Source organism: Phascolarctos cinereus, unplaced genomic scaffold, assembly GCF_003287225.1.
Source record: "Phascolarctos cinereus isolate Bilbo 61053 unplaced genomic scaffold, phaCin_HiC Scaffold_2;HRSCAF=192, whole genome shotgun sequence".
Classification (NCBI taxonomy): domain Eukaryota; kingdom Metazoa; phylum Chordata; class Mammalia; order Diprotodontia; family Phascolarctidae; genus Phascolarctos; species Phascolarctos cinereus.
Genome location: NW_027555625.1, coordinates 298,791,268 through 298,818,258, shown reverse-complemented (window position 1 = coordinate 298,818,258; position 26,991 = coordinate 298,791,268). Strand labels below are relative to the sequence as shown.

At 37.4% G+C, this 26,991-nt stretch overlaps 1 protein-coding gene across 1 annotated transcript in view; it reads left to right on the top strand.

The window, feature by feature from the left end:
- GAPVD1 (GTPase activating protein and VPS9 domains 1) overlaps positions 1–23,780 on the top strand; it is a 93,163-nt gene extending 69,383 nt beyond the window's left edge. Inside the window, 9 exon segments of the mRNA XM_078150125.1 lie at positions 4,064–4,186; positions 6,126–6,255; positions 9,277–9,386; positions 11,442–11,601; positions 13,153–13,340; positions 14,245–14,458; positions 15,925–15,997; positions 19,570–19,767; positions 22,942–23,780. Of these exon segments, the coding sequence (XP_078006251.1) occupies positions 4,064–4,186; positions 6,126–6,255; positions 9,277–9,386; positions 11,442–11,601; positions 13,153–13,340; positions 14,245–14,458; positions 15,925–15,997; positions 19,570–19,767; positions 22,942–23,082 (1,337 nt within the window). The 3' untranslated portion in view covers positions 23,083–23,780.
- The last annotated feature ends 3,211 nt before the right edge of the window (positions 23,781–26,991 follow it).

The following is a 26,991-nucleotide window of genomic DNA, read 5'->3' as shown; positions in this document are numbered from 1 at the left end:
AACTGGAATTTTTATAATGGAATTTCAGCCTAAGTAGCAGATAACACACTAGTAAAATATGCTTATGTTTCACCTAATTTGCACTGTTTATAAGTTTAGTATATTTATCTTATTGAGGAGTCAATATTTTCCTTTCTTCAGCAGTACTTGATAAGTACCAACAATGAGTGAGTCCATATATAGGCGTATCCCACATAATGTTGCCCTGGCCATTGTCACCTAGCAGTGATGTCACTAATACACTGGATGCAAACCCCACCATGATATTGAGACACTTTCTTGTCAGTTCATGCAGCTAACCACTTATGAGGTCGATTGTTCCTATGGAACTAACATTTACTCTTCACCCCCCTCCCCAACGCGGGCCAGTGGTTTTCCCCATTGTGTTTTCTAAGAACTCTTTAGTGATGTTATGAGGCAGGCTGTGCCTGTATAATTAACTAATCTGGAGTTTGAAAGTTTTTAACTTACTCCAGTAGCTATAGAGAATTAGGGTAAGTTTACATCTATTCTCACTCCATTCTGAATTTTTTTATTGTACTAAGTTAGAATGATGATTTTTTTTAAAATTAAAAATGGATAGTTTAAATTGAAAAAAAAATCTACCATGGGTACAAGTAGAATCCTATTTTAATGATTGCCATTTTAATGACTATTTAGATATTGTATTAGATAGATCATATCAGTAGTTGCTTTGTTGATCAGGATATGGTAAATTCTCTTAAATGAGAAATCCTATAAAACCTGTTTTCCCAAGTCATGGTCCTATTCAACAATTTATTTAATATTGTCCTTGTCATAAAATATGTGCGCAGTACCTATATTTAAATACCTTTGTAATTATGTATAGTTACAAAATGTTAAGTGATTTTTAAAATTGTGTTGATGGTCTTTGGGAGTTTGTATTTAATTTTATTGATTTCAGGTTTAAATTGAGCAGGAAGGATAAAGAATATTCTCTGGCTCTTGGTGCCTGGGTTAGTAGGAAACTGAAGTGCTGCTGTTAGTAGCTTTGTGAGACTAGGTATCAAAGCTTATAGTCAGGTAATTCACAAAGTAGTACCAGGAAGCATAGAGTAGAGGAAATAGTAATTAGCTTGGGGTGAGAAGAATTGGACTTGAGTCCTGTATTTGCCACTTAGTAGCTCTGTGACTTTGGACAAGCCATTTTCTTCCCTGGGCCTTAATTTTCACATCTATGAAATAAAGCAAATTTTATTAGATTATTCCTAAGGTCCTTTTTAGCTCTAACCTATGATTCACAAAAGCATACTAGAAGAGGAGAGGGAGGGAAGGAATAAACATTTATGTAGCACCCACTGTGTGCCAGGCATTTTACTAAGCACTTTTTTTTTTAAACAAAATATTGTCTTATTTGATCCTTGCAACAACTGTGGGAGGTAGGTGCTGTTATTGTTCTTCCCATTTTACAGTTAAGGAAACTGAGGCAAACAGGTGAAATGGCTTGCCCAGGGGTCACATAGCTAGTAAGTGTTCAAGGCCTAATTTGAACTCGGGTCTTCCTGGCTCCAGGCCCAGCACTCTATCCATTCCACCACCAGCTGCCTCAGCGAACCCCAGATTTAGATGACTCTTGTCCAGGGTCACACAGCTAGTGAGAGGTAAAATGGGGTTTAAACAGTTTTCTTCTGATTCCAAATCCTATTTTTTACACTGGCTCCTCCCAAAGTATTTCACCTTGAGCTGACTTGTGCTTCGTTTTTATAATCTTCATCAGCATGTGAACCAAAAGCCAAGAAGTATTCTTTTTTCAAAAGCAAAACATTTTGTCATCAAAGAATCATCAACACATTTTGGAAACTGTCCAGTTTTATTACGAATTTATTTTACTGCAGTATTTCAAAAGGTCTGTGATTTTATGAATAATAGGTACTTCCTCCATCCCAGTGTATTGTGGCCCCTCTTTGCTTTAGTAGACAATCTTAATGAGTTACTCTGGCCAAAATATTCATCACCTGGTGACCAATCCTGAGCTTCTTTGTAGGTTTAGGTAGGCTAGTCCTCCAATAACAAACTAATTTATAACAAAATAGTTTACCACTGGGCCTGTCCTTAAAGCCTTTCCAGTTTTCTTTTTTTTTTGCTAGGCAGTGGGGTTAAGTGACTTTCCCAGGGTCACACAGCTAGTAAGTGTCAAATGTCTGAGGCTGGATTTGAATTCAGGTCCTCCTGACTCCAGGGCTGGGATTCTATCCACTGCTCCACCTAGCTGCCCCTCTTTCCAGTTTTCTTGCAGGCTTTGTTTTTCTCTGACAGACGAATGGTTTGTCACTTGGCCTTTGCAACTTGGTGGTAGGACCTGAAAGAAATTGTCCTTTGGCACAGGCTTCTAGAACCTAAGAAGCTATAAAAAAAATAGGGCTTACATTTCCATGTTAAGAACAGCTTCTTAACCACAAGAATTGTCCAGAAATGAAATGAAATGGAATGTTTCAGTAGGTAGTGATTTTGTCATTCCTGGAGGACTTCATGGGGAGGTTTGAGGGCCATTTGTTAAGCATGTTTTGGAGGGGATTTGTGTTTAGGTGCTTCTTAAACTGTGAGTCTCCACTCATATGGGTTTAAGAAGTGCTGAAGGGGGAGTGAATGGGAAAAGTTTAAGTAGCCCTGAACTAGATGACCTTTGGGGTTTGAGTTGTAAGTCCCTTCCAGCTTAGATTATGTGAAATAGACAAAACTTTTTACTTTTCCCTTCCCTTTCTCATTTCTTTTTTATAGTTACAGTACCAGTAAATGTGTTTACTTTATTAAAATTAAATAATTTCTAACTCAGTAGCCTTGTTATAATTTTTTTTTTGTTCTGAGTTAAATGTCCTTCACGCAGCTCCTCCAGTGTTTTAATAAGTAGCCACTCTGAGTTCTCAAAAACTATGCTAGCAGTGTACAAACTGTCAAGTTTTACCAAGCTGGAAAACCTTCAAGTATAGATTGGAGGACAATCCTAGCTAGGTGTGGATAGACTTGTTTAAAGTTTGGTTTCCCGGAGATTTTTTTGTTTTGGCTATTACAGTGTATTAAACCATTTACTAAGACATAGAAGGGTTGCAGTCTACAGTGGTAGAAAGTACCCACACAACTAAAATTGCAGATCCTTCAAATATTTAATGTAATATAATGATTCTGATGTCCCTTTGAATTTATTAAAATGGGATCCTACTTGTAAATTGATCTTCAAAGTTAACTGCATTTCCCAGATCTCCCAGGATACTGTATTTTTGACCATTGTGACCATTGTGTCCCAGGGACTTGCAGTATTTATCTCTTAATTAATTATCAGTTAATGAGTGACTCCTACCTTCATTTTGGCTGTGAGCCCATTTTAGAATATTTTATCTCGTTGGATAAGTGACTGCCCTTTTAGTAAGTAGAATTACAGTTTGATGATAAGATTCATACCAGGTGCACTTACAGCATTCCTTAAACATCTGCAGCTGATCTTAGAATACCTCAAGTAGCATTCAATGTACAATTATGCTGTACGCCAACAGCCACATGGTCTCAGTTTGTTGGAATGTGAGGCAGCTTTGTTCAGAAGTGGTGTGGAAGAGTAATTTAGAAATAAAGGATGGAGGAAGTATTTTCTTTTTCTTAAAAAGAACTTAATTCTGAGGTCTGAACAGTTTACATTTTTCCCCCTTCAGCCTGGAGATGTCTCTGAGTAAATGGAGTCTACATATAGAATTGCATTTGTTTAAAGTCTTGTTCAGTATGCACCTGCTAGTCCAGTTGATTTGGGTGTGACTACCTAGGAATGCATCTCACCCTCTAGTCTTCACTGAACTTTCATTGTGTAGAATGCTGGCGATGATGAGATGTGGAGCTGCTCATCCCAATTTTCTGCTTGAGCAAGGCTCTGATTATTAGAAATGGGGATGAGTAGGCAGCTGCATGGTGCCTCTTAACATTGAGATATGTGCTCTTTTTAAGATTTGCCTCCTAATTCGCCCTTGGGATTTTCTTGTTACTGGTATCGTACTAACTTCAAAGGCAGTGCATATGGAAATGAACCAATTCTTGTGCATGTTCTCCCTTGGTTTCTCAGATGATCCTGCCCCCAGACTCAGTGCACAGGCCCAGGCTGCTGAAGATATCTTGGATAAATATAGGAATGCCATTAAACGAACTAGTCCTGGTGAAGGAGCTGTGGGGAACTATGAAGGTGCAGGTAAGAACTAGCCCTGGGCTAGTCATCCACATGTAGGTTTCATTCTTCCAGTAGACTTTTCTCAGTCATAGAAGGTTAGAGCAAAAAAAGAACTTTAGAAGTTATGAAATGGGTGCTATCTTGGAGATGGAGGTTCAAGTTGTGGCTTTACCACTAACCTTCTCTGATTGTGGACAAATCATTTAACTTATCAGAGTGTCTTCATTATCCCACAGTTCCTTAGAGGGAAATGATGGGATTAGAGTAAATGATTTCTGAGGTATTTCCAACTTGAACTGTGTATGTTTTAAGGTGACTTCTTTGTCTTCTCTGTTTTATTATTCTTTGTTCTAGAAGATCCCTTTCAACTATGAGATTCAATAATTGTAATTCTAAGCATGATAAAAATTTCAGATCGACTTATACGTTGATGTAGTAGTACAGGAAATGTTAGTGTCTGGGTGTTTTAGAGCAATGGTTCCCAGCCTGTAGTTTGAGGAGCTGTGAAGGTATTGCAGGAATCCATATGCACATCAGCATTGTTAATTTATTTTTATTTAGCTCTAACAAAATAGTGTTATAAAGCATAATAAACAGACTTGCTGTAGACTGAATGTTTTGAATATATGATCACAATCCAAAATATGTGTAGATGCTTTTATAAATTATAAGATGTAAATGATTTAAAAGTGTTACTGCATCTGTAGTAGTCTATTATCACAATGTATTTTCTCAATAAATGTGTACTAATAAATAGCATAACTATTTTAATGGAGTGCCATGAAATTTTTTAACGTTAAAAAAGGTACCCATAGTAAAATTAGGGAACCACTGTTCTAGAGAAGAAAGTGGGAAATTACATCTTTATTTTTAAAAATAGGAATTAAGTGTTAGTTTTTAATTGAAAATTGAATTGATAGTACCCCCTTCCTTAACTCAGATTATTTATGTGTCCAAATGGCTTCAGTGTTGGCTCTTGTGGAAGTGTGCAATTGATTTTTAAAATCTTTTTAGAGATGATTTTAAGATCTCGTAGAATAATAGCTTTGGAAGTTTATAGGACCTTAGAGATCATTTAGTCCAACCCACTTGACTAGGTATGGACTTTGTGTCACAACAAGGAGGGTTGTGCTACATGTCCTACACAAATCCTATTAAACCAGTTTACCTGACTTAGACAGAAGTGTGTCAGCTGAATCTTAGGAAAAGTGAAACGGAATGTGTCTTCATGATGTCTGTAAATTTCTCCTCCTGATGCTCATTAAGAGAGGGGTGTGGTGTAGTGAAGAGGGCAATAGAGTCAAGAGGTCCAGTCTCTAGTCTTAGTTCTGACAGTAATTATCTTTGTGATCTTAGGCGTGTAAGCCTCCCTTTCCTCATCTCTGAATTAAACGGATTGTATTTGATGAGCCATAAGGCCACTCGTAGGCCAGCAGTAGTTCTGTGGTTCTGGAGCATTGACTTAATTAAGGTCATCTTATACTGTGTCACTTAGTAACGCCGTAATTTTGTAATACTATTTTTCTACCTACTTACAGGGTGGTTGTGATAATCAAATGAGAGATATAACATATATAAAGAATTTATAACTTCAAAATATTAGGGAAGTATTAGTTATTACTGCAGAATTTCAAAACTTCATTAGTGTTAGTAATCTTTCAAACAGTAATTCAGCAAATATGCATTAAGCACCTGCCATGTTCAGAACACACAATTTAGATAGGACTTAGACTGCCCTCGTGGATAGTTCAAGTATAACTGACTTAATGATAGTTGCCAATCCTAAAATAAATGAGTTTTAATATTTGAAGTTTTCTTCTGTAACAGAGAAGTGCCATTTACGTGTTGGTTTTCTCAAAGAAATGTATTAATTCAAAACACAATATCATTTGAAAACTTGACTCTTTAGCACCTCTAAAACTAATAGGGTTGTGCTTTTTGGGGAATGGGTTTTGTTTAGAAGTTATGGGAGATGGTGAAAGTGTACATGACTCTCCTCGTGATGAAGCCCTGCAGAATATCTCCGCTGATGATCTCCCGGACTCAGCCAGCCAGGCGGCCCCCCCACAGGACTCCCCTTTCTCTTATAGGTATGTGGGGCCTTGGGGTCTGCATTTGGGCTTTCTGCCAGCCTTTCAATCACTTCAGTTTTCTGTTTGCTCAGCTACTATTTACTTTGGTGCTGTGAGAAACAAAGTTTCTATGACATACAATGCAGCTCTCTTGACTTATACATTCTAGTGACAGGGATGGGTTATTTACACCAATAACTGTAATATAAAAATAGGATAATAGTGAATGTAACAAAATTCAAAATCAAATCTTTAGCTGATTCATTTGCTAAAGATGAGGAAAACATTGGAGGAAGAATTGTTATGAGGTGGCTAGGTGGTGCAGCTCATAGATCTCTAGGCCTGGAGTCCAAAAAAGCTGAGTTCAAATCCAGCCTCAGATATTTACTAGCTGTATGACCCTAGGGAAGTCACTTAATTTCTGTTTGCCTCAGTTTCCTCATTTGTAAAATGGAGATAATAATAGCCTACCTTCCAGGATTTGTTATGAGAGTCAGATGAAATAATAATTGTAAAATACTTATTAGCACAGTGCCTGGGACATAGTAAATGCTATGTAAATGTTGTTTTTGTTGTATTATCTCATTGAGATAAAGTAATGTGTCTTGCACAGCTGCTTAGATGAGATGATTTATTTAGGGCCTGTTGTGTTCCAAACATCATGTTAAGTTCTGAGGGAAGAAATCATGTTTAGCACACAGTAAGTGCTTAATAGATGTTTACTGATTAAGCAAAATAGAAAATTTGAGGCAGTCCTTGCTTTTAAGGAAGTAGTCCACACTCTTATTGTAGGAGACAGCTTATATAAGAGTTCAGCTGCAGGGTTCATGGTAAGACCCAGACGTCCTAACAGATTAGCAGTGAAGTAGATGACAAGGCCCGGGGGTCCTTAGGGTATTTCAGCAAGTCAGATAGCAGTGCCCTAAAGGGTGTAATGTCAGGGCAGATGGTAAAGCCTGGAGGGACCTTCGGCTGGAATGGTAAGGTGGATGATAAGCCTTGGTATAGTTCTCTATATCACTGGTAGAGTTGTAGTTCTTGATTTCCAGCTTATCTAACTAGTGTTAGTCTGAATGATTCTATGACTTTTGCTTGGATACAAATCTTTTGACTCCAGCTCCAGTGTTTTTTCTAGTATGTCTAGTATATCTTACAATATCTTTTATTGTAAAACATGAGGTTCTTGGGGATAATACCAGCTCTTCTCATGGGAAGTGATTTTGGCCTTTGTGAAGATGTATCATCTTCATGTCGAGAGTTGGCTGATGAGAGCATTTTGTTACTGCACTCAAGTAAGAGGAAGATCCATCCTTTACAGCTTTATAGATTCAGGCATGGATATGCCTGATATGACAAAATGACGAGTGTATTCTTTTAATTGCGTATCTATCCTGGATGGGACCAAGACCTGCCACGAGTTCTCAGTTTACTTATTGTTACCCACTTCTGATGATTAACGTGGAAAACAATGATGCAGTCAAAAGAAATCTGGAATAAATTTCTAGAAACTCTGAAGGATTTGAGGACACAGGTGGTATTTTTTTCTCTATTAATGATCATGATTTTGGAATTAAAAGCCTTTGAAAAATAAATGGCTAGCTATACCGGTACTGGAAAAAAAGATTTGATTTATCCTTTCACCACATCAGAGTCTCATTTCCTCCCAATTATACCCACTAACTGGGGTTTCTTTATTTTATTTTGACTAGGCAGTGGGGTTAAGTGACTTGCCCAGGGTCACACAGCTAGTAAGTGTTATGTGTGTTATGTGTCTGAGGCCGGATTTGAACTCAGGTTCTCCTGAATCCAGGGCCGGGGCTCTATCCTCTGCGCCACCTAGCCGCCCAACCGGGGTTTCTTTAGTCAGAAGTGTGTTGGATGTTTTCATAGTTATGATCTATTTTACAGAATCACAGAATTTGAGAATTAGGAGGGACTACAGCAGTCATCTTGTCCAATTCATATGCAGAAGAAATATTTACTATAACATATACTACAGATCATCATCCAGCCTCTGCTAGAAGACCTCTAGGGGATTGGGATCCCATCACTTCCCAAGGCAGGCCGTTCCACTTTTGGACAAATAATTGTCAGGAGCTTCTACCTGACATCTAGCCTAAATTTGCTTCTTTGCAATTACTACCCTTTGCTCCTAGTTCTGTCTTCTGGGGCCCAACAGAACAAGTCTAATGCCTCTTCCAAATGACAGCCAGCCCTTCAGAGGCTTGAAAATAGCTGTCAGATACCTGAATATAGCTATCATGTCCCACCTGAGTCTTTTCTTTTCTAAGCTAAATATGCCCAGTTCCTTCAGTCTATCCTCTTATGACATGGAGTCAAGGCCCCTCACTGTCCTGGTTGACCTTCTCTGGACACTTTCCAGTGTAACGATGCCCTTCTTAAACCTTTTTTACCAAGAATAGAGTACAGTACTTCAGATACTCTCTGGTGAGGTCAGAATATGTTAGGATTCATTATTGCTGTTATCATTATCTTAATCTTTCTTTCTCTTAAAAGTGTCTTTCACAAAAAAATATGTGCCATATCACATATTGAGCTTGCAGTCCACTAAAACCCCTAGATCTTACTCATAACAACTGTTGTTTAGCCATGCCTCCCTCATCTTGTTCTTGTAAAGCTGACTTTTTTTGTATCCATGTACAGCACTTTATATTTGTCCCTATTAAATTATATTAATTTCAGCCCAGAATTTTGGCTTCTCAGGTTCTTTATGGAACCTTTCTATATCACCTAGTGTGTTTGCTTCACTTCATCTCTATATTGGTTAATCAGGCCATCTTTGCCTTTAAGTTACTGATAAAAATGTTCAATAGGAAAAATCCAAGCACAGTTTATCCACTGGAGTGGGCCTTTCATGTTGACATTGAACATTAATATGTGCTCTTTGAATCTAGCTGCCCAGTTCTAAATTGAAATGAGAGGTATCATCTCAGCTCTTTATTTGTGCAATGAATTATAATAAAAGGCTTATGTCCCTGAGTTACGAAACCAGTTTCCTGTATTTTTACATCCTTCTAGGGATGCCAAAAAGAAACTGAGGCTTGCACTTTGCTCAGCAGATTCTGTTGCTTTCCCAGTGCTCACTCATTCGACGAGGAATGGTCTGCCAGACCATACAGATCCAGAAGGTAAGGTGCAACTTGATCAGTGGATAATGGCATGTTTTTTTTTCTCTATTAATACTTATAACAACATGCTTTACGAACAATTCCCTTCATTAAGAATCCATTCTGATGCCTCATGCTGGTGCAGAAGTGGCCTTTAGTTCTTTAAGATTAATCGGTAAAGAGCATAAGCGTTTGCATGCTTCGACTATTGTTCCAATAATAGGCTCTGTGTTAGCCAAGGAACAGTGTAATGAAGTTCAGAAGGTTCACCAGAAAATGGGTTACTGGAGCAATTAGATGGTGCAGTGGATAGAGAGCTGGGCGTGGACTGAGAAAAACTTGAGTTCATATCTGGCCTCAGATACGAGGCTTACAGCTTACTAGTCGTGTGATCCTGGGCAAGGCATTTAACTTCTGTTTGCCTTAGTTTCCTCACTTATAAAATAGGGATAATAATAGCACCTGTTTCCCATGGCTGATGTTGGATCAAAAATGATAATAATTGTAAAGTGCTTAGTATAGTAAGTACCTAGGACAGAAGCATTATATAAATGTCAGTTGTTATTATTATTGGAGGGTAATTTTTTTGGCCACAGTAACACAAAAAAAGTGGAAGGATTATTATCTGTGTTAAAATGGAGAGAGAGTTCCCTTGCTAATATAATCAAAGTTATTTTGTGTTTAAAGCATGGATAATTCATGTCAACATTTATTAAGTGTGTTAAGTGCTGAAAGATGCAAAGATGGAATAATATATGATTTCCATTCTCTAAGAGCTTCCAGTCTAGTGAACATGTCTAGGACGTGTTCACAGAGAAGGATGGCCTAATATTTCTTTACAAAGCATTCTGTAGTAAGGTGGTGGAAATAAATATACTACCATAAATATAATTCCCAACTTGTGAATAAGTTTTATTCCAAAAGTGAATTTGTAAATTGATGGTTTGGAATACAGTGTATGTTTTTTTTCTTCTGAGGAACAGTGTGTTGTACACAACGATTAGGTTCTCTGTCTAACCCACAAAAACCCAGTTAACTCCTATGTTCCTGAATTGTTTACTTTAAAAAATCCAAGCATTTTTGATTTCACTAGTATTACTACTCTGCTGAAAAAGATGGCACGGTCCTTCATGTCTTAGTAGATGATTTTTGTGAGTTTTTGTGACTGAAAAATAATAAATGTACATCGACTAATTGAAAAATTTCATCATCTAGTAGCTAAAACTGATCACTTATTAATTCTTAATTCAGATAGTTGGGTCCTCAGATAACAGGCATATAGCCCCATCATCTGACCTGTCCTTGAATTTCTTCTAGGTTGGTGGAACCTGCTGAAGCTTGTACTTCAATACTGTAGCCTGCAAGAGCCCAGTGTTACTACTATGTCATAATGAGTCATCTGAGGAGGATTTTAATCATACAATTATGCATAACATGAGAGGCAGTTTTCTCTTAAAAACCCTACTCTGATAACTCATCATGGATTGAAAGTGACTTTAGCTTCTGTTAAAGCTATGCCAACAGAGTACAACTAGCATTTTATAATAATTGCTGGCATTTATATAATGCTTTATGGTCTGCAAAGCGCTTTACAAATATTATTTCATTTTAGCCTCACTATAGCCTTGGGATGTAGGTGCTATTATTATTATTTCCATTTTACAGATGAGGAAACTGAGGCAGGTTATCCCTTGCCCAGGGTCACACACCTGGTAAGTGTTTGAGGCTAGATTTGAACTCAAGTTTTCCTGATTCCACTTCCAGCGCTAACTTTGAATATGGGCCTGGCAATGAACCCTGTGTTTTCAGAGCCCCACCCCGAGCTAAGTGCATAGAGGTTTATTAATAGAGGGCTGTACTGTAATAATAAAATTTTTTTGGCCACTGCAACTCAATATGGTTGCCTACTAAGGCATGGAGAAGGGGTGGTCTGGGAGACTATGTGCATTGTGGTAGAGTAGATTCCTTATCAAACTGGAATTCCATTGTCAGTGGCTGTGATAATGTTCTTGTCTGATGCAGGCTTATGGTAATACATGACACTAGTGTAAATTGCTTTTTTTTTTAAATTGTTAGACAACGAGATTGTATGCTTCCTAAAAGTTCAGATAGCTGAAGCAATTAATTTACAAGACAAGAATTTAATGGCTCAACTTCAAGAAACAATTCGCTGCGTGGGACGTTTTGATAATAGAACTTGTCGGAAACTGCTGGCATCTATTGCAGAGGACTACCGGTACTTTATCCACCCATTCATTTTTTTGTTTTTTTTTAAAAACCCATTCAGTTTTTAAACTAAATTTTCAGCTCCCTGTGTTGTTGCTTTTTTTTTTCTGTCGAATCTTTTAGAAAAGAATCAAGGTGGTGGGATTTAGCTTTAATATGAAAAGAATTGGTAAACATGCTTTCTTTAGTATTGTAGTGAGGTCATTATGGAGAGACGTGCTTGTTTTTGGCAGCATCTAGCCTGGCATATGTGTTCCTTTAAGGTGATACTTGAGAGACAGCAACATTGCTGGAATAGATGCCTCATTTAGGTAAATCTCCCTTTATTTAAAAAAAAATTGCTGTTCATGTGTGAATCTATTTCTGCTCAAAACAAAGATTGTGTTGTATTAGTTGTAAAATCACTGAATTTGGAGACTGGAGGGCTGAGTTTGAATTGTACTTCCTAAATGTATAGATAGTCAGGTTCTTCATTTTAAAATAGGTATGGATTGTTAAGGAAGTGCTTTGTTGGCCTGAATGCACTATGGAAATGTGAATTATTATCACAAATAGTAATGATAGATGGTGTGAGGGCTTTGTTATGGAAAAGAGGTTATGGTAGTAGGAGGGTAGAGCAGATTTACTCCCCTTTGGCCAGAGTAACCCAGAGCTATATTAACATTACCATTGTGTAATCACTCTGGACTCATATAGATTGACTTTCCACTATTTCCTTTTTGCAGGACTTGAGCCACAGTGTAGAGAGAGGGCTACTGAAAGGGTTTACTGAGTCAGTCTCCAAGCATTGGGTTTGTTAGTGATATTCTTCACTGCTATGCAAGACAACAAAGCTAGACTCAGCGCCACACAACCTACCGAAAGAGGACTGAGCTGAGTCATATCTGAATTTTCTTCCTAGCTCTTCTGCTTTCTTACTCTGTTACTTTGGGCAAGTCACTTTACCTCTCTGGCTTTGTTTTTATTATCTCTGGCAGAATATTAGAATCCTAGGGATCACCTAGTCCAACCCTGTCATTTTACAAATGGAGAAACTGAGACAAAGAGAAGTCATTTGCTCAAGGTCACACAACTAGCTGGTCACAGAACTGCCTTGAATTCAGGTTTTGTGACTGATTTCTGATTCTGTAAATTAAAAGAGTCATAGAATCTCAGGTTGGAAGAGACCTTGGATATCATAATCTAGTTCAACCTTGGCCAAAGCAGGAATCTTCCCTTTAGTCTCTTGTTTGAAGATTTCTGATCATTAGAAACTTACTGTCTTCTGGTAGAGCTCGTTTTGCTTTTGGTCTGTTCTAATTGATAGGAAGTTTTCCTCTATGAAAGCCCTTCAGATATATAAAGGCAGAAATTGTCTCTGCTCCCCACTATCATCATCTCTTTGGCTCTTTAAGGCACATTCCAGATTTGATGATCTCTCTGTATTGTTCGAGAAGAATGGTTGTACTGTGACCTGTTGGTTTATGAACAAATGCCTAGAAAACAACTTCTTCATGAAGAGAAAACCTTATATGTTGTGCTAGTCTATTTCTGGTGTTTTTCAAAGCATTTCTTCTTTTAGGAAAAGAGCCCCATATATCGCTTACCTCACTCGTTGTCGCCAGGGGCTACAGACTACACAGGCCCATCTGGAAAGGCTGTTGCAGAGGGTTTTGCGAGACAAAGAGGTAGCCAACCGGTACTTTACCACAGTTTGTGTGAGATTATTGCTGGAGAGCAAAGAGAAGAAGATTCGGGAATTCATTCAAGGTAAATGACTTTGGATTTGAGTTTGAGATTTGTGGTTCTATCTGCTGACAGGTTCCATGGAACCTGTGATTAGAGACAGGAGACCTAGGGTTCGTATCCCAGTCTTGATGCTTCTAGCTCTGTGACTTAGGGCATCATGCAGACTTTCAATTCAGTAAAGATATCTGAAGCACACAAGTGCTATTAGAAATTTAAATATTATTAGCATCATCTTCCCTTCCCTCAAGGATATTACTATTATTAGCAACATCATTCCTGCCTTAATAGGGGAGATAGATGCACACAAATAAGTGTGAGAAAAGGTTGAATGTTGTAACGATGAGTAATGCGAAGTGTTTTAGGAAAGTTGGAGGGGAAATGATAATTTTTAACTGGAAGGTAGGGCATGTATTAGTTTTTATGATAGATTTGGCACATGAACTGTGTCTTTGAAGGAAGGGTAAGATTGCAGTGGAAGAGGGATTATGTGTCAAGCATGGGAAATGTTGAGGGTAAAATGTAGGCAAGCAGGAGAGGACAGGAGGAGATAGGAGAGAACAAGTAGTCCAATTTGGCCAAAATCTAGAGTCAGAGAAGGCTAGACAGATAGTTTAAAGCCAGAATTAAGGGACCTTGAATGTCAGGCCAAGTAGTTGGTAGTTCACCTTTTAGGCATAAGGAGCTACTGAAGATTTCTGAGCAAGAGAGTTTGTACCCTAGCATCCTTAATGTTTTACATACTCACCTTTTGTCCTGCTCTCACCACCTTCATTGTAATTATTCTTAAAATCAGGAAAACAGAGAGACCTGGGACCACAAGAGAGTTTGGTATCTTTTTTAGTTGGCAGCTGGGATTATAGCCAGTGTAAGCTCTTTTTTTTTCTTCCTCCCTGATTTCCACCTTGTGGGTTGTTTTGCATTGAAGACTTTCAGAAGCTCACAGCAGCTGATGATAAGACAGCTCAGGTAGAAGATTTCCTGCAGTTTTTATATGGTGCCATGGCTCAGGATGTCATCTGGCAGAATGCTAGTGAGGAACAGCTCCAAGATGCTCAGATGGCAATTGAGCGAAGTGTGATGAACCGAATTTTCAAGCTTGCCTTCTATCCTAACCAAGATGGAGACATTCTCCGTGACCAGTGAGTAATAACATTGTTCTGTGCTGTTTGCTGGGCTATCTAGAAATTGGCTAGATGTCTTTGTGGAGAGTTGTGGAGGTAACAGTGGAATGGCACTAGATCAGAACCTGTGAGTTTGAGCCTCAGTTCCACTTTTTATTAGTCGTGTAACAATTCATTTCACTTCTCTGACCCTTAGTTTCCTTATTTATAAATTGGGGGTAATAATACCTACCTTATCTGCCTCACGAGGTAAATGCTTTGCATATTCTGACTTGCTAAAAGAGTGAGGGTAATTATTATTGTACCATCTAAATGATACTCAAAGCAGGCTGGCCAGCCAACATGTATAGTATTTATCTTATAAAGCAAAAGATTTCTTTTGAGAAAAAAGGCATATTATAATGCTTCTAAAAATATTTGCATTACCAGTGTCAGAGAGTTGATCTGAAGATCAAATTATATAATTTGTATAGAATACCTTGTAAGCATAATTGTGACACAAGCCATCATTATTTATTTTTAGAATGCTTTAAGGCTTTAAAAAATTATCTTTTTACTGATATCTTTTGTTTTTGAATATATTGTTTCGGGAATATCCTCTTTCCGCTTGCCTACTTAGTGAGCCATTTTTTGTAACAAAGATTTGAAAGAGAGAGGAAAAAAATATAGTTCAGCAAAATTGATCAACATATCAACCATGACTGACAGTATAAACTACATTCTACATCTGTAGTCTGCCACCTCTGGAGTAAAAGAGAGGTGCAAGTTTTCAACTTTTTTCTAGGGCCAAGCTTGTTCATCATTTCTACAAACCATTTACTTTGAAGGTTTTAATTTTCTTTATGTTGTTTTCATTGTACTCATTGTTTTTCTAGTTCTGCTTACTTCACTGTTCATCAGTTCGTGTCTTCTCATGTTTTTCTGTATTCTTCATATTTGTCATTTTTTATAGCCCACTAATATTCCTTTGTATTTAAATATATACCTCAATTTATTTCATTCCCCAGTCGATAGGAACCTGTTTGTTTCCAGTTTTTTGGTATCACAAAAGATGACACTGTGAATATTTTTATGTATATAGAACCTTTCTTTCTGTCTTTTACATCATGAGAGATAGTTATATGCCTAGTAGTAAATGGAGTTACTTGATCAAAGCGTATGACTATTTTAGTCACTTTTCTAGCATAATTTCAAATTGCTTTCTGGAATATTTGGGTCACTATCATTAACTCTGTATCATATTATTGACAGTGATATTGTTATAGTCATGATAATGATAATGTTGGTCCATCTGTAAATGAGTCTCAATATACTCCAAGCAGTTTGTATACTTGACTTATATATTGAGTTTTAAATATATTTTGAAAGATAAAATTTAAAAACAATTCGTATTATCATTCTAATCCATATCTACAAACAAGATGTGTATAAACCTGAAGAAATGAATTACAACTATTGAAATTTTTTGTTGTTGTTGTTTTTAGGGTTCTTCATGAGCATATCCAGAGATTGTCCAAAGTAGTGACAGCAAATCATAAAGCACTTCAAATACCTGAGGTAATATAATACAACAAACTTCAGCTTATCTAGAATAGTTGGGTGTCAGTAAAGGTTATTTAGCAATTTTAGATTACCAGTTTTCAAATAATTAATATTCCAAGATCTGTAGCACTATTATTATTTAATTTTTTAAATTGCTCATTAGGTTTCAAGACTCTGTTGTACCTAAGAGTGGTTGTTCTGAGCACCAGATACCATCAAATACAGAAATCTGGATACAGAAAAACAGTGTGGTCTGGTGGAAAAAGTTGCAGTCAAAAAACACAGTTCTTCATAATGACTTTGGGACCAGTTAACTTAAGTGCATCACTTAACCTTTTAGTCCATTTCTTCATCTGCAAAATGGGGATAAGATACCTTATAAGTGTTTAAATATCTAAGGTAGTTCTGGGGTTGCTATTATTATAGGAGAGCAGATTAAATTAGTGACATAATCTAAAAGCTGTTTTCTTTTTTTTGTGAATTCCCTGACAAATTGTCATTTATCTTTATCATAAAAAGAAGACATAGAAAATAATTCAAGATATTTATGTGTCCTAGTTTTATAGAATCATAGAATATTAGAACCAAATGGGATATTAGAATAATAAATATAAAATGTCCTGCCTGGAACATAAAAGATTGAATATTAGCGCTAGAAGGAACCTTAGAACATAGAATTTCAGAGTTGGAAGGGCTCTTGGAATAACACAGTGTTAAAGAGATGATAAGGATATTTGAGTGGAAAACTTGGATTGAGAACTTAGATCTCCCCTATTTGAGAGATAGCACTTACGTATCTGTGATTTAGTAATTATGCCAGTAACTTGTTTAAATACATTTTGAATCCTTTCCTCAAAATGGGATAAGTTCCAGTCTGATGGCATAAGGAAGCTAGTTTCTTGGAGCTCTCGGTTCCCCAGGCTCAGAGCCATTTTTCTTTTATTATTTATGGATACATCTCCACTGAAATCTTCCTTAGATACCTCTCTGTGGCTTGTGAGTAACCTTGGGCTCTCACATTTATTGTTAGCTATTAGCAGGCTTTACTGGCTGGAAAGGCTTTAAGGACTGGCTGTATGAGGGTTTAGACCAATCTAATTAAGTATGGAGAGCTACCGGAATGTGGCCACCAGGGGATTTCTTCTTCTTTTTTTGTCCATAGCAACTCTTATAACCATCTTCTAAGACATGGAGGAGATATAAGCCGTGTTGTTGGAGGTACTATTCTCACTGACAAAATCATGAATCTTGAAGTAATGAATTGTATCCCTGTGAACATTTTAAAAAGTGTAGTGCATTCTACAGTTCATTGCATGACAAAATGGGAACTTATTAGCAAGATCTTGAAAGACTGGAAAAATGGACCAGATCTTATCAGATCAAATTAAATGTGACAGATTGTAAAGTCTACTTGAAGTTAAAAAACATCAATTGTACATGTACAGAATGAGCAAGATAGTAGCTGTCAGCAGTTCATGTGAAGGAGAACTATGGTTTTAAATAGGCTTCTAGCTCAGTATCAGACAGAGGTGTGATGTGGCACCCACAATAGGCAGTGGGATCTTAGATTGTGCTCTTAGGAGTCTGGTGTTTGGAAACAGACGTGTTCTGGGGAACGTCTTCAAGGGAAGACCCTTGCTCAGTAAGCTCTAGAGCTTCCTTCTCACCTACAGTAACAAATGCAAGCTCTTCTTCTCCTTGGCATTTAAAATCCTTTACAACCGACTGCCAACTTACCTTTCTAGGCTTCTCGTAGATTACTCTCTTTTGTGCTCTCACTCTACAGTCCTCACACTCTGGCCCTCTCCCTGTTTCTTACACATCCTAGTCCATTTTGCCTGTTTGTGCCGTAGTATAGGCTGTCCTCCAGGCCTGGAATTCACCCTCTTCTCACCACTACTTGTTGAAATATCCAGCTTCCTTCAAAACTCTACTTGGGTACCATCTCCTTCATGAGGCCTTTCCTGACCCACTCAGTTGATAGTGTTTCTACTCTAAAATTGTATTATGTCATACACACACATACATATACAAATGAATGCCTCTTTTATTTTTTAACGAAATATTAGCTCCTTTAGGTGAAGAATATTTTGATTTATGTTTGTAGTCCCAGTACATATGACAGTGCCTAGGGGCAGCTAGGTGGCGCAGTGGGTAGAGCACCAGCTCTGGAGTCAGGAGGACCTGAGTTTAAATGTGGCCTCAGACACACAGTACTCACTAGCTGTGTGACCCTGGGCAAGTCACTTAACCCCATTGCCTAGCAAAAAAAAAAAAACCAAACCACATATGACGTGCCTAGCACACAATAGGAACTTATTAATTGGCTAAAAAAAAGGGAAGCAATTGTACTTTTGTCCTCTCACCTGGTCAGACCAAAACTGGAGTATTATTTTAGGCTCTGCATTTTTGGAAGGGAAGAGAAAACTGAAACATATGAGAAGGAGTGTAGCAAATATGATGAAGGGACTGAAAACCATGCTATCTGGGGACTGGTTATAGGAATTGCGCAAGTTCAGCTTGGAGAAGGGAGAGGACTCAGCAAGTATTTAAAGATTTGTTTAGCTTGGAGGGCAGCCAGGTGGTGCCATAGTGCATAGAGCACTGGGCCTGGAGTCAGATACCTGCTAGCTGTATGACCCTGGGCAAGTCACTTAACCCTATTTGCCTGTGTTTCCTCATCTGTAAAATGAATTGCAGAAGGAAATGGCAAACTACTCCAATATCTTCACCAAGAAAATCCCAAATTGGTCATAAAAAGTTGGACGTGACTAAAACAACTCAACAGTAACAACAACAAATTAGCTTGGAAAAGGATAAACTTCTGAACATGGTAGCTGTATTTATGGTTTATTATGTGGAAGGGGATTTAATTTGTTTTGCTCAATCCCATGGGGCATAAATAGGAACAATTGTGAGGAGTTTCATAGAGGCAGATTTTAATTCAAGGTAATGAAATCTTTCCCCAAATTAGAGCTTACCTAGAATGGAATGGACTGTTATGGGAGAGAATGAATTTACATGTTATTAGAAATCTTCATGCAGAGGCTAGCTAACTACCATGGGGGATGTTGTAGAAATGATTCTTACTTCAGAAAAGGACTAGATGCACTTAACTCTAGGGCAGGGGTGGGGAACCTGTGGCTGCATGTGGCCCTCTAGGTCCTCAAGTGCAGCTTTTGACTGAATCCAAACTTCATAGAACAAATCCCCTTAATAGAAAGGATTTGTTTTATAAAAACTTGGATCAGTCAAAAGGCCCCACCCGATGACCTAGAAGGCCACATGTGGTCCTGAGGCCACAGGTTCTCCACCCCTGCTGTAGCTCATCTTTGAGGTTTCTTTCAAATCTGAGATTCTGTCATCTGGTGTGACCGAAAAGCTGATTTCCATAGAAGCTCCTTTATAGACAAAGTAGATCTGTTTTATTCTGGCAATGAAAATTTTATTCTTCTGTTCTTGTACTTATTAAAAGTTACTGATGTGAAAGTAGCATATTTGTACACTATAGTCTTCCGTTGTCTATTGCTGGTGGTGGGTCCTATTTAGGCTGATATATCAGAATATGACTCTCTTCTCCCCTTTAGGTGTATCTTCGGGAGGCACCATGGCCATCTGCACAATCTGAAATCCGCACAATAAGTGCTTATAAGACCCCTAGGGACAAAGTGCAGTGCATCCTGAGAATGTGCTCCACAATTATGAACCTGCTGAGTCTGGCCAATGAAGATTCAGTCCCTGGAGCGGATGATTTTGTTCCTGTTCTGGTGTTTGTTTTGATAAAGGTGAGCCAACTACTTACATACTTCCAAAGATTTGTGGTATCATTGGTGAGATTACTTTACTGATGCAAATCAGAGCCCCTCCTTGCCTTCCTTTGTGGTGTGATTTTTGTCCACATCTTTCAGTAAGGCCTCTTTTGAGGAGCCCCCTAATGCCCTACAGACGTATCTTGAGAATACCTGTGCAGCAGCATTAAGCTGTCTGTTTTCTTGCACTCTCACTATGTGATTAGCCTGAGTTTTTGTGTCATTGGTGATCTCTCTATTGTAAAGGCCACTCAATTACCACTGTTAAATACAGTGATAGCCTAGTGGGTATATTAAGCAACAGAAGCTAGGTAAAATGAAGGATGCAAATGAAGATAAAATCTGATATTTACAAAGCACTATGTGCGTTATCTCATTGGACTATCATTTGATCCATATGATGGTAGTAAAAAATAGCCCACATTCACAGGTTTCAAGGTCTAATTTACTCCAAAGATATTTTGCCTTTTGTTCACTGGGACTATGTCCTTGAGGTCTGTTATTAAAAGAAGTTAGATGACAAGTAAGAGCTTTCAGAAAAAAAGAACGGGAAGTCTCAACTCCTGACTAAACATTCTTTCTAAAACAGTGTCAGAATCCATGACCTATAGGTAAACAGATAATATATATTTCTCTTATTGTTGCCTTTGTTAATTCACATGCATAAATATTATTTTGTGCTACTTGTCACACATTTTATTGAATTTATTAGATCTCTCACCTGTTAATTTTAGGAATGTAATTATTTGTTACTTTAAACTTTAGGGCATAGATAATCATAATATTTGTTGTCACTTTGATGTTTACATTTTCACATTTCAGAATGTTTATGTACTTTTTTTCTTTTTAGAAAGAATCATTTGGTTTTTAAGTATGCCAGCGGTGGCATTGATGCATGCTGCGGCAATGTTGTATGAACTGCATGATTTAGACTTTGTTCTGCCTGCTTAATACTAGATGGACCAAAATTTAAGAATACTTTAAAGGACCAAGCTGTATCAATTGCTGTGCTGCATTTTTTTTTTTGGGTGAGGCAGTCAGGGTTAAGTGACTTGCCCAGATCACACAGCTAGTAAGTATCAAGTATCTGAGGCTGGATATGAACTCAGGTCCTCCTGACTCTAGAGCCAGTGCTCTATCAACTGCATCACCTAGCTGCCCCTGCGGTTTTTTTTTTTTAATCTTTAAGGCAAGTAGATAAGATGAAAATTTTATCTTGAAATAAAATTATATTTTTGCATCATTTTTTGCACCTGGACCTTTTAGTGTTAATTTCCTCTAAATTTACAACTCTGAGCTTTTTATACCTTATTTGTTAAAAGTGCTATTAAACCAGTAGAATTTAATAGTAGTAAACAAATGTTTCAGTGATATTTTAGAACAGCTTTTAAATAAATGTCTAAGGTACAGCTTAGGAACTTTCTCACTAACTCCTTTTTAAAAATGAGTAACAACCTAAATGTGTTTAGACTAGAGTGAAAAGCTTCCTTTCCCAATAGTTTATTATCAGATTTTTGCTTAGCTTAGTTTTAGTGCTTCGCAGCTGTGGTACCTTGATCCTATCCATATTTTATTAGGGGAGATAAAGGGCCCTTTTTTTCTTTTATGAATCTGAACTACATGAGTGGGAAGAATTAGAGGATAACTCATTCATTGGTCTGAACACAGAGAAGTGAGTATAGTTTGCTGCTGCTGGGCCTAGGGAAGGAGTCCTTTTTTTATTGTACCCAGGGTACATAACTGCCAGTGAGCTAAGATGGAGCCACCTAATTTTGGAGAGGAGAGGAAGAGTCCCCAATTTCCTAGATAAAAGGGACCTCAGAGGTTATCCATTCCAAAGCATACTTGAAAAATTTTCCCATTATACGATGTCCCAAGTGATCATCCAGCTTTTGCTTGAGGGCTTTGAGTGAGGGGAAGTATTCTCGAGGTGACCCATTCCACTTAGCATTAATAGTTAAGAAACATCATCAAACGCAAATTTTCCTTTTTGCAGCTTCCACTTATTGTCTGAAAGACAAAATCTTTTCCTTCTTTCACATTAGAGCCTTTCATTTACTTAAAAACATCTGTTATATTCTCTCTAAGTTTTCTTTTCTCCAGATTCAACATTACAATTTCCTTCAATTCTCATAAGTTGTGATCATGAGACCATTCACTATTGTGATTACCTTCCTCCTGAAACTGTAATTTACCAGTGTCCTTCCTAAAATAACCCTGACCTTAATAGGGTCTGTGTGACCTGACTGGGGCAGAGTAGAACAAGATGTCACCTCCCTAGTTCTGTGCTAGTCACTGTAACTCTTTTTAATAGAGGTTAAGGCCCCATTAGCTTTCTTGGAGTTTTGGCCAGGCATACCAGTTTGATATAGCTCATGGAGCTTGTAATCCAGTAAACCCCCAGATTGTCTTAAAAAATAAGTTTTCATACCTTTTGTCTTTACAACATGGCAGTTTCTGAGGAGGACAGGAAGCAGAACCCCTTCAGTTTTAACCTTCCTGTGTAACAGCTGAAAAAGTCAAGCAGCAATACTTAGTAAAGTGATCTCATCTGACAGGGTATTACATCCTCCTTGTCTTGTCCAGATGAACTTTCCTCCAGGCACATCTGCAGCCTCGTCTTGTACTTCTGAAGTTGATTTTTTAAACTATGTGGAAGACGAGAGAAAAAAATCCATTTGGATTCTGTTTAACAACAACAATAAAAATAATATAATAATTGAAATAATAGCTAACTTTATGTAGTGCTTACTATGTGCCCAGTGTTGTGCTATGTACTATACAAGTATTATCTCATTTGGTCCTCACAACAAGCCTGGGAGGTAGGTGCTATTCTTATCTCCATTTTATAGATGAGGAAACTGAGTCAGTCAGAAGTTAAGTGACTTGCCCAAGGTCACACAGCTAGTAAATGTCTGAGGTCAGATTTGAACTTGGGTTTTCCTGGCTCCAGGCCTGGCACTCTATCTACTCTACCACCTGGCTGCCTGAGTAGAAAGAAAAACAACCATCTGGAGGGGTTCTTGGCTGGGAATGATACTTAGCCTCCCTCACAAAGTGGTTCTGGGAAAAAGCGTGTTGTAATCCTTAAAGTACTGAAGAAATATGAGTTATCTTTAGATTAATTTGTATTTGTTGTTTTTCCTCCAGGCAAACCCACCCTGTTTACTGTCTACCGTTCAGTACATCAGTAGCTTTTATGCTAGCTGTCTGTCTGGAGAAGAATCGTATTGGTGGATGCAATTCACAGCAGCAGTTGAGTTCATTAAAACCATTGATGACCGGAAGTGACCTACTCTGAAGCCTGCTAGGACAGGCAGACTGTTTAGGGGAGCAGAATCTCTTAAATAATATTCACCAGCTGCTTAGCAGGCTGAAGATTGTCCTTGTATATTGTACAGAGTTCAGGCATTTTCAACCAGATCTTTACTAAACAGATTAATGAGTTAACTAGCAGGTTTTCTTTTCTTTTTTCCCCCCCCTGTTCCTGTTTCTGGGTTCCATATTTTATTCTTCCCACTCTCAGTAGAGGCTAGAGCTGCAACAAGGGACCACATTTTTCAGGTATTTTGGAATATAAAAACCTCTTGGAAGAATTCCTAGGTAATCATTCATGGATAGCCATTCTTTCTTTTTCTAAAAAAAAAAAAAGGACCAGGTCACCTCTTTTAAGATATCTAATATTGGTAAGAAAACACCCACTGGACCTGAAGGTTTATAATAGTTGAAACATTAGTGGCATTATCTCTAAATCTATATACCTAAATTGAGAAGCTGAGAAGGAAATGTAAATATAGTATATATATTTATATTTGTTGTACTATGGACATCTTCAGACTCTTTCGTAAACAAGGAACTTCTGTGTCTTGACAGTAGGTTGTGCCATAACCCTGTTGTGATATGGTTTCCTCAAAAGAACTTAAGCTGAGCTTAAAACAAAAAACCATAAATATTTATTAAAATACAATGCAGTTTATTGAACTTTCCAAGAGTTTGATGCGTGCAGTGCTACAGTTGATGGCAAGTGTAAATTTTTGGATCTTTTACCATGGAGGTTTGGGAGCTGCACATAAAAGAGATGGACTATGTCTAGAGATAAGCACTGACTGTAGAAAGGAATAGTAAATATCAGATACCTTATTGTAATATTTTTCTTCTGAAATATTGTGTATACTGTACAAACCCCAGACAGAGCTCCTTATGAACCTTAAATTGTAATATATGTTTTGATTGATTATTCACATTGAATGCATACGCCAGGGGATTCAGTGAATGGCGTTTTTTTTACTAAGTGTTCTTTGTATTGTCTGCTCTAGTGGTGCAGGTTTTACTAGTCATAAAATATTTTAACAAATCACACTGTTCTTATAAAAATATATATATATTTTATATATATGTATATATAATATATATATATATACACACATACATACATATATATTCATAAATAGGCACCATGTCAGGGTATTTGGGCAGATTTTTGTTATTTTCTCCTCTCTTCTAACAAAATATGGCTTTCTTTTCATTTAGATATCTAAACTGGCAGATTATCCTTGGTGCCTGAGAAGTTGACTGAGCAGGTGCTTGACAGCATTAAGCACATGTCTTGTACATAAGTGATCAGTGGCTGGTTTTATTTTGTACCTCTGTTCTTTCTCGATATCGATAATAATCAGTTCTTTTACAAAGTGGAGAGCTGAACCAGCTTCTTAATGCTAATAGTACCACCGCGCTCCCCAAAGTATTTTTATTGCTGGTCAGTTGGGTAAGGATGTAACAGCCAGCCTCTCGTAGGGAAAGAAAGACACAGTCTGTTCTCTTTCTGTAGGACGTGCTGCTTAGCATTTATAAAATACTGTGGGAAGATCAATTTCTTTATTCCACCATTCTCACTTTTCCATTCATTAACTTGAAGATATCAAGTTATATAGAAGTAGACGTAGAGTTAGGTGTTTGTTTTTAATGAGTGAACACATTAAACTAATACTGCTAAACTTTCATCCTTCCTTTAAGTTTTTAAAAAAATAACAAAATACAAACTTGTGTACAGTATACTGTTTCCTAGACTGTGCCTATCACAGTTGCCTTTGTTATTATAGGTCAAAGTCTGTTATGTATTCCATTACCAAAAAACAAACAAAAATCCAAACATTTGTATGATAAGATTTCTAAGATTCAACTGGTCAACTTATTTCCATTGGTATTTAAAAATTTGGAGTCAATTGTAATGTGATTTGATTTTGATAATTTAACAAGAGATATTTGTTTCCTTATGCACTAACTGCTCCCTCCCCCCAGGCATTCTTAAAATCTATTTTGTGTCATCAATGTGAAAATTATAAGATTCAGAAATGAACTTACATAGAGTTAATGTTTTGGAGAAGGGATGGAGGGTGGGGTAAGGGTTTCATCTCTTTATAACCTTGACTGGAGGTATAGTGTTAAAGTGCTGGTAGCAATAGAATTTGCCTTATTTAGTGCTGCCTACCTGTAGTCATGCAAATGCTTGAGCCCATAGAAGGAACACCATAGAAGTTTGGTTTCTGTGGCTATATGTTCTTTTTTCATTTGTGATAGAGATGATGACTGTACTCTTAGTCCTGACAGTGGAGGCTTTTTGGCAAATTGACATAGTAGAGCTTATTCAAGAGACAGTTAGCTTATTCATTCTGAGAAACTTTAAAGGCAAGAATTATTTCAGGATCAACAATGGCACCAGTTGTGTTCAGTGTCAGGATTTGTTGTTTTATTGATATTTAAGCATGGGAGTCAGTACACTATTTGGGGGTGTGTGTGTGTCTGTGTGTGTCTGTGTCTTTGTGTGTCTGTGTGTGTGTTGAGTAGAGGGGAAAAGAAGTAGTATGGGTTTGGCTCTGTTTTTTCAAAGTAATGGAATAGATTTGTACTGAGCTTTCTCCCAATAACTTAAAATGGAGCATTAGTGTGAAAGAGCACAGAACCTCTTGTTTTTCATGCTGAATGAGTTCACAGTGGATGTTAAGTTGGGACACTGGTTCACATTGGAGTTTTGCAAATGTACATAGAGAGAGCATTGGATTTGAATTAGAAGACTGGTGTTTGAATCCTGATGCATCTGTTTAGCAGCTGTGGGACTTTAGGCAAGTCATTTCTTTCTAGGTTTTAGTTTCTTCATCTGTAAAATGAGGGGTTTGGTCAGTATGATTTCTAGGCCCCTTTTATAGGCCTAATTTTTTCCCAGTTGAAAAGAGAAGAAAACTGATTTTCTGTTTATTTGCTGATTCTGAGAATTGAGTAGAAGAAGATTAAAGATTTTGAGTTTCCCCCAGCCCCTCTGTAAAATGCCTCTGGTTTACATCAGAATTTCAACAAGAGCTGTTAATCTGTTATCTGATTTTTTTCCTTTAAAAAAAAATACCCTGATTATTGACAGCCCTTTATATAAACATTGTTTCATAGTTATAATAAAAAAAATTAGGCTTTCTAAGGAATCATCAGACTCATAGATGTCATTTCCTGATGTGACTTTTAAATATTCTTCATGTATATATCTATAGGAAGATTTCATTTTGTTTTTCCTCCTGTAGTTGAACAACAGGAACGCAAACAAAAACTGTCTAAACCAAAAAGAAAAAAAATAACCCAAACAAGAAGCTAGAAGAATGCCCCTCCTCCCCCTAAACAACAACAATAACAACAGCAAAGACTGTTTTACTACGAGAGTCTTTAGCTACAGAAGCAGAACTTTGGGAGCTATAAACCTGTTTAGAATGCCATTAGGTTTTTTTTTTGGCTAAATAAAGGTCAATTAAATGTATAAAAATGGTTGTTTCTCCCCCAGATGGGTAAAGGTGGAAGGAGAAAGAGTAGGAAATTTGTTTACCTGATTACTTGACCAATTATGGTAGTGGCTCTCATTAGAAATAAGCTTTCTGTGTAATAGGATGGCTAGGTAGATCCTGAGGTGTTCTTTTAAAAAAATACATAGGAATTGTGGTTTCTGGTTGCAGACCAAATTTACCAGAAGAACTAACCAATATGATGTGAAAGCTGGGTTTGGGATTAGAGTCCTTCATAAATCACCCTGGGTGCCCCAAGAGGTCTTGGGTTACTTGCGTTTGCTAAAGGTTGACATGTCTTCTTAGTTGTGGATATTTGTATTGGCCAGTCAACCTATGGGAATTGACCCAGAGAACTGACCAGTCAGCCTGAAGAGTTGAC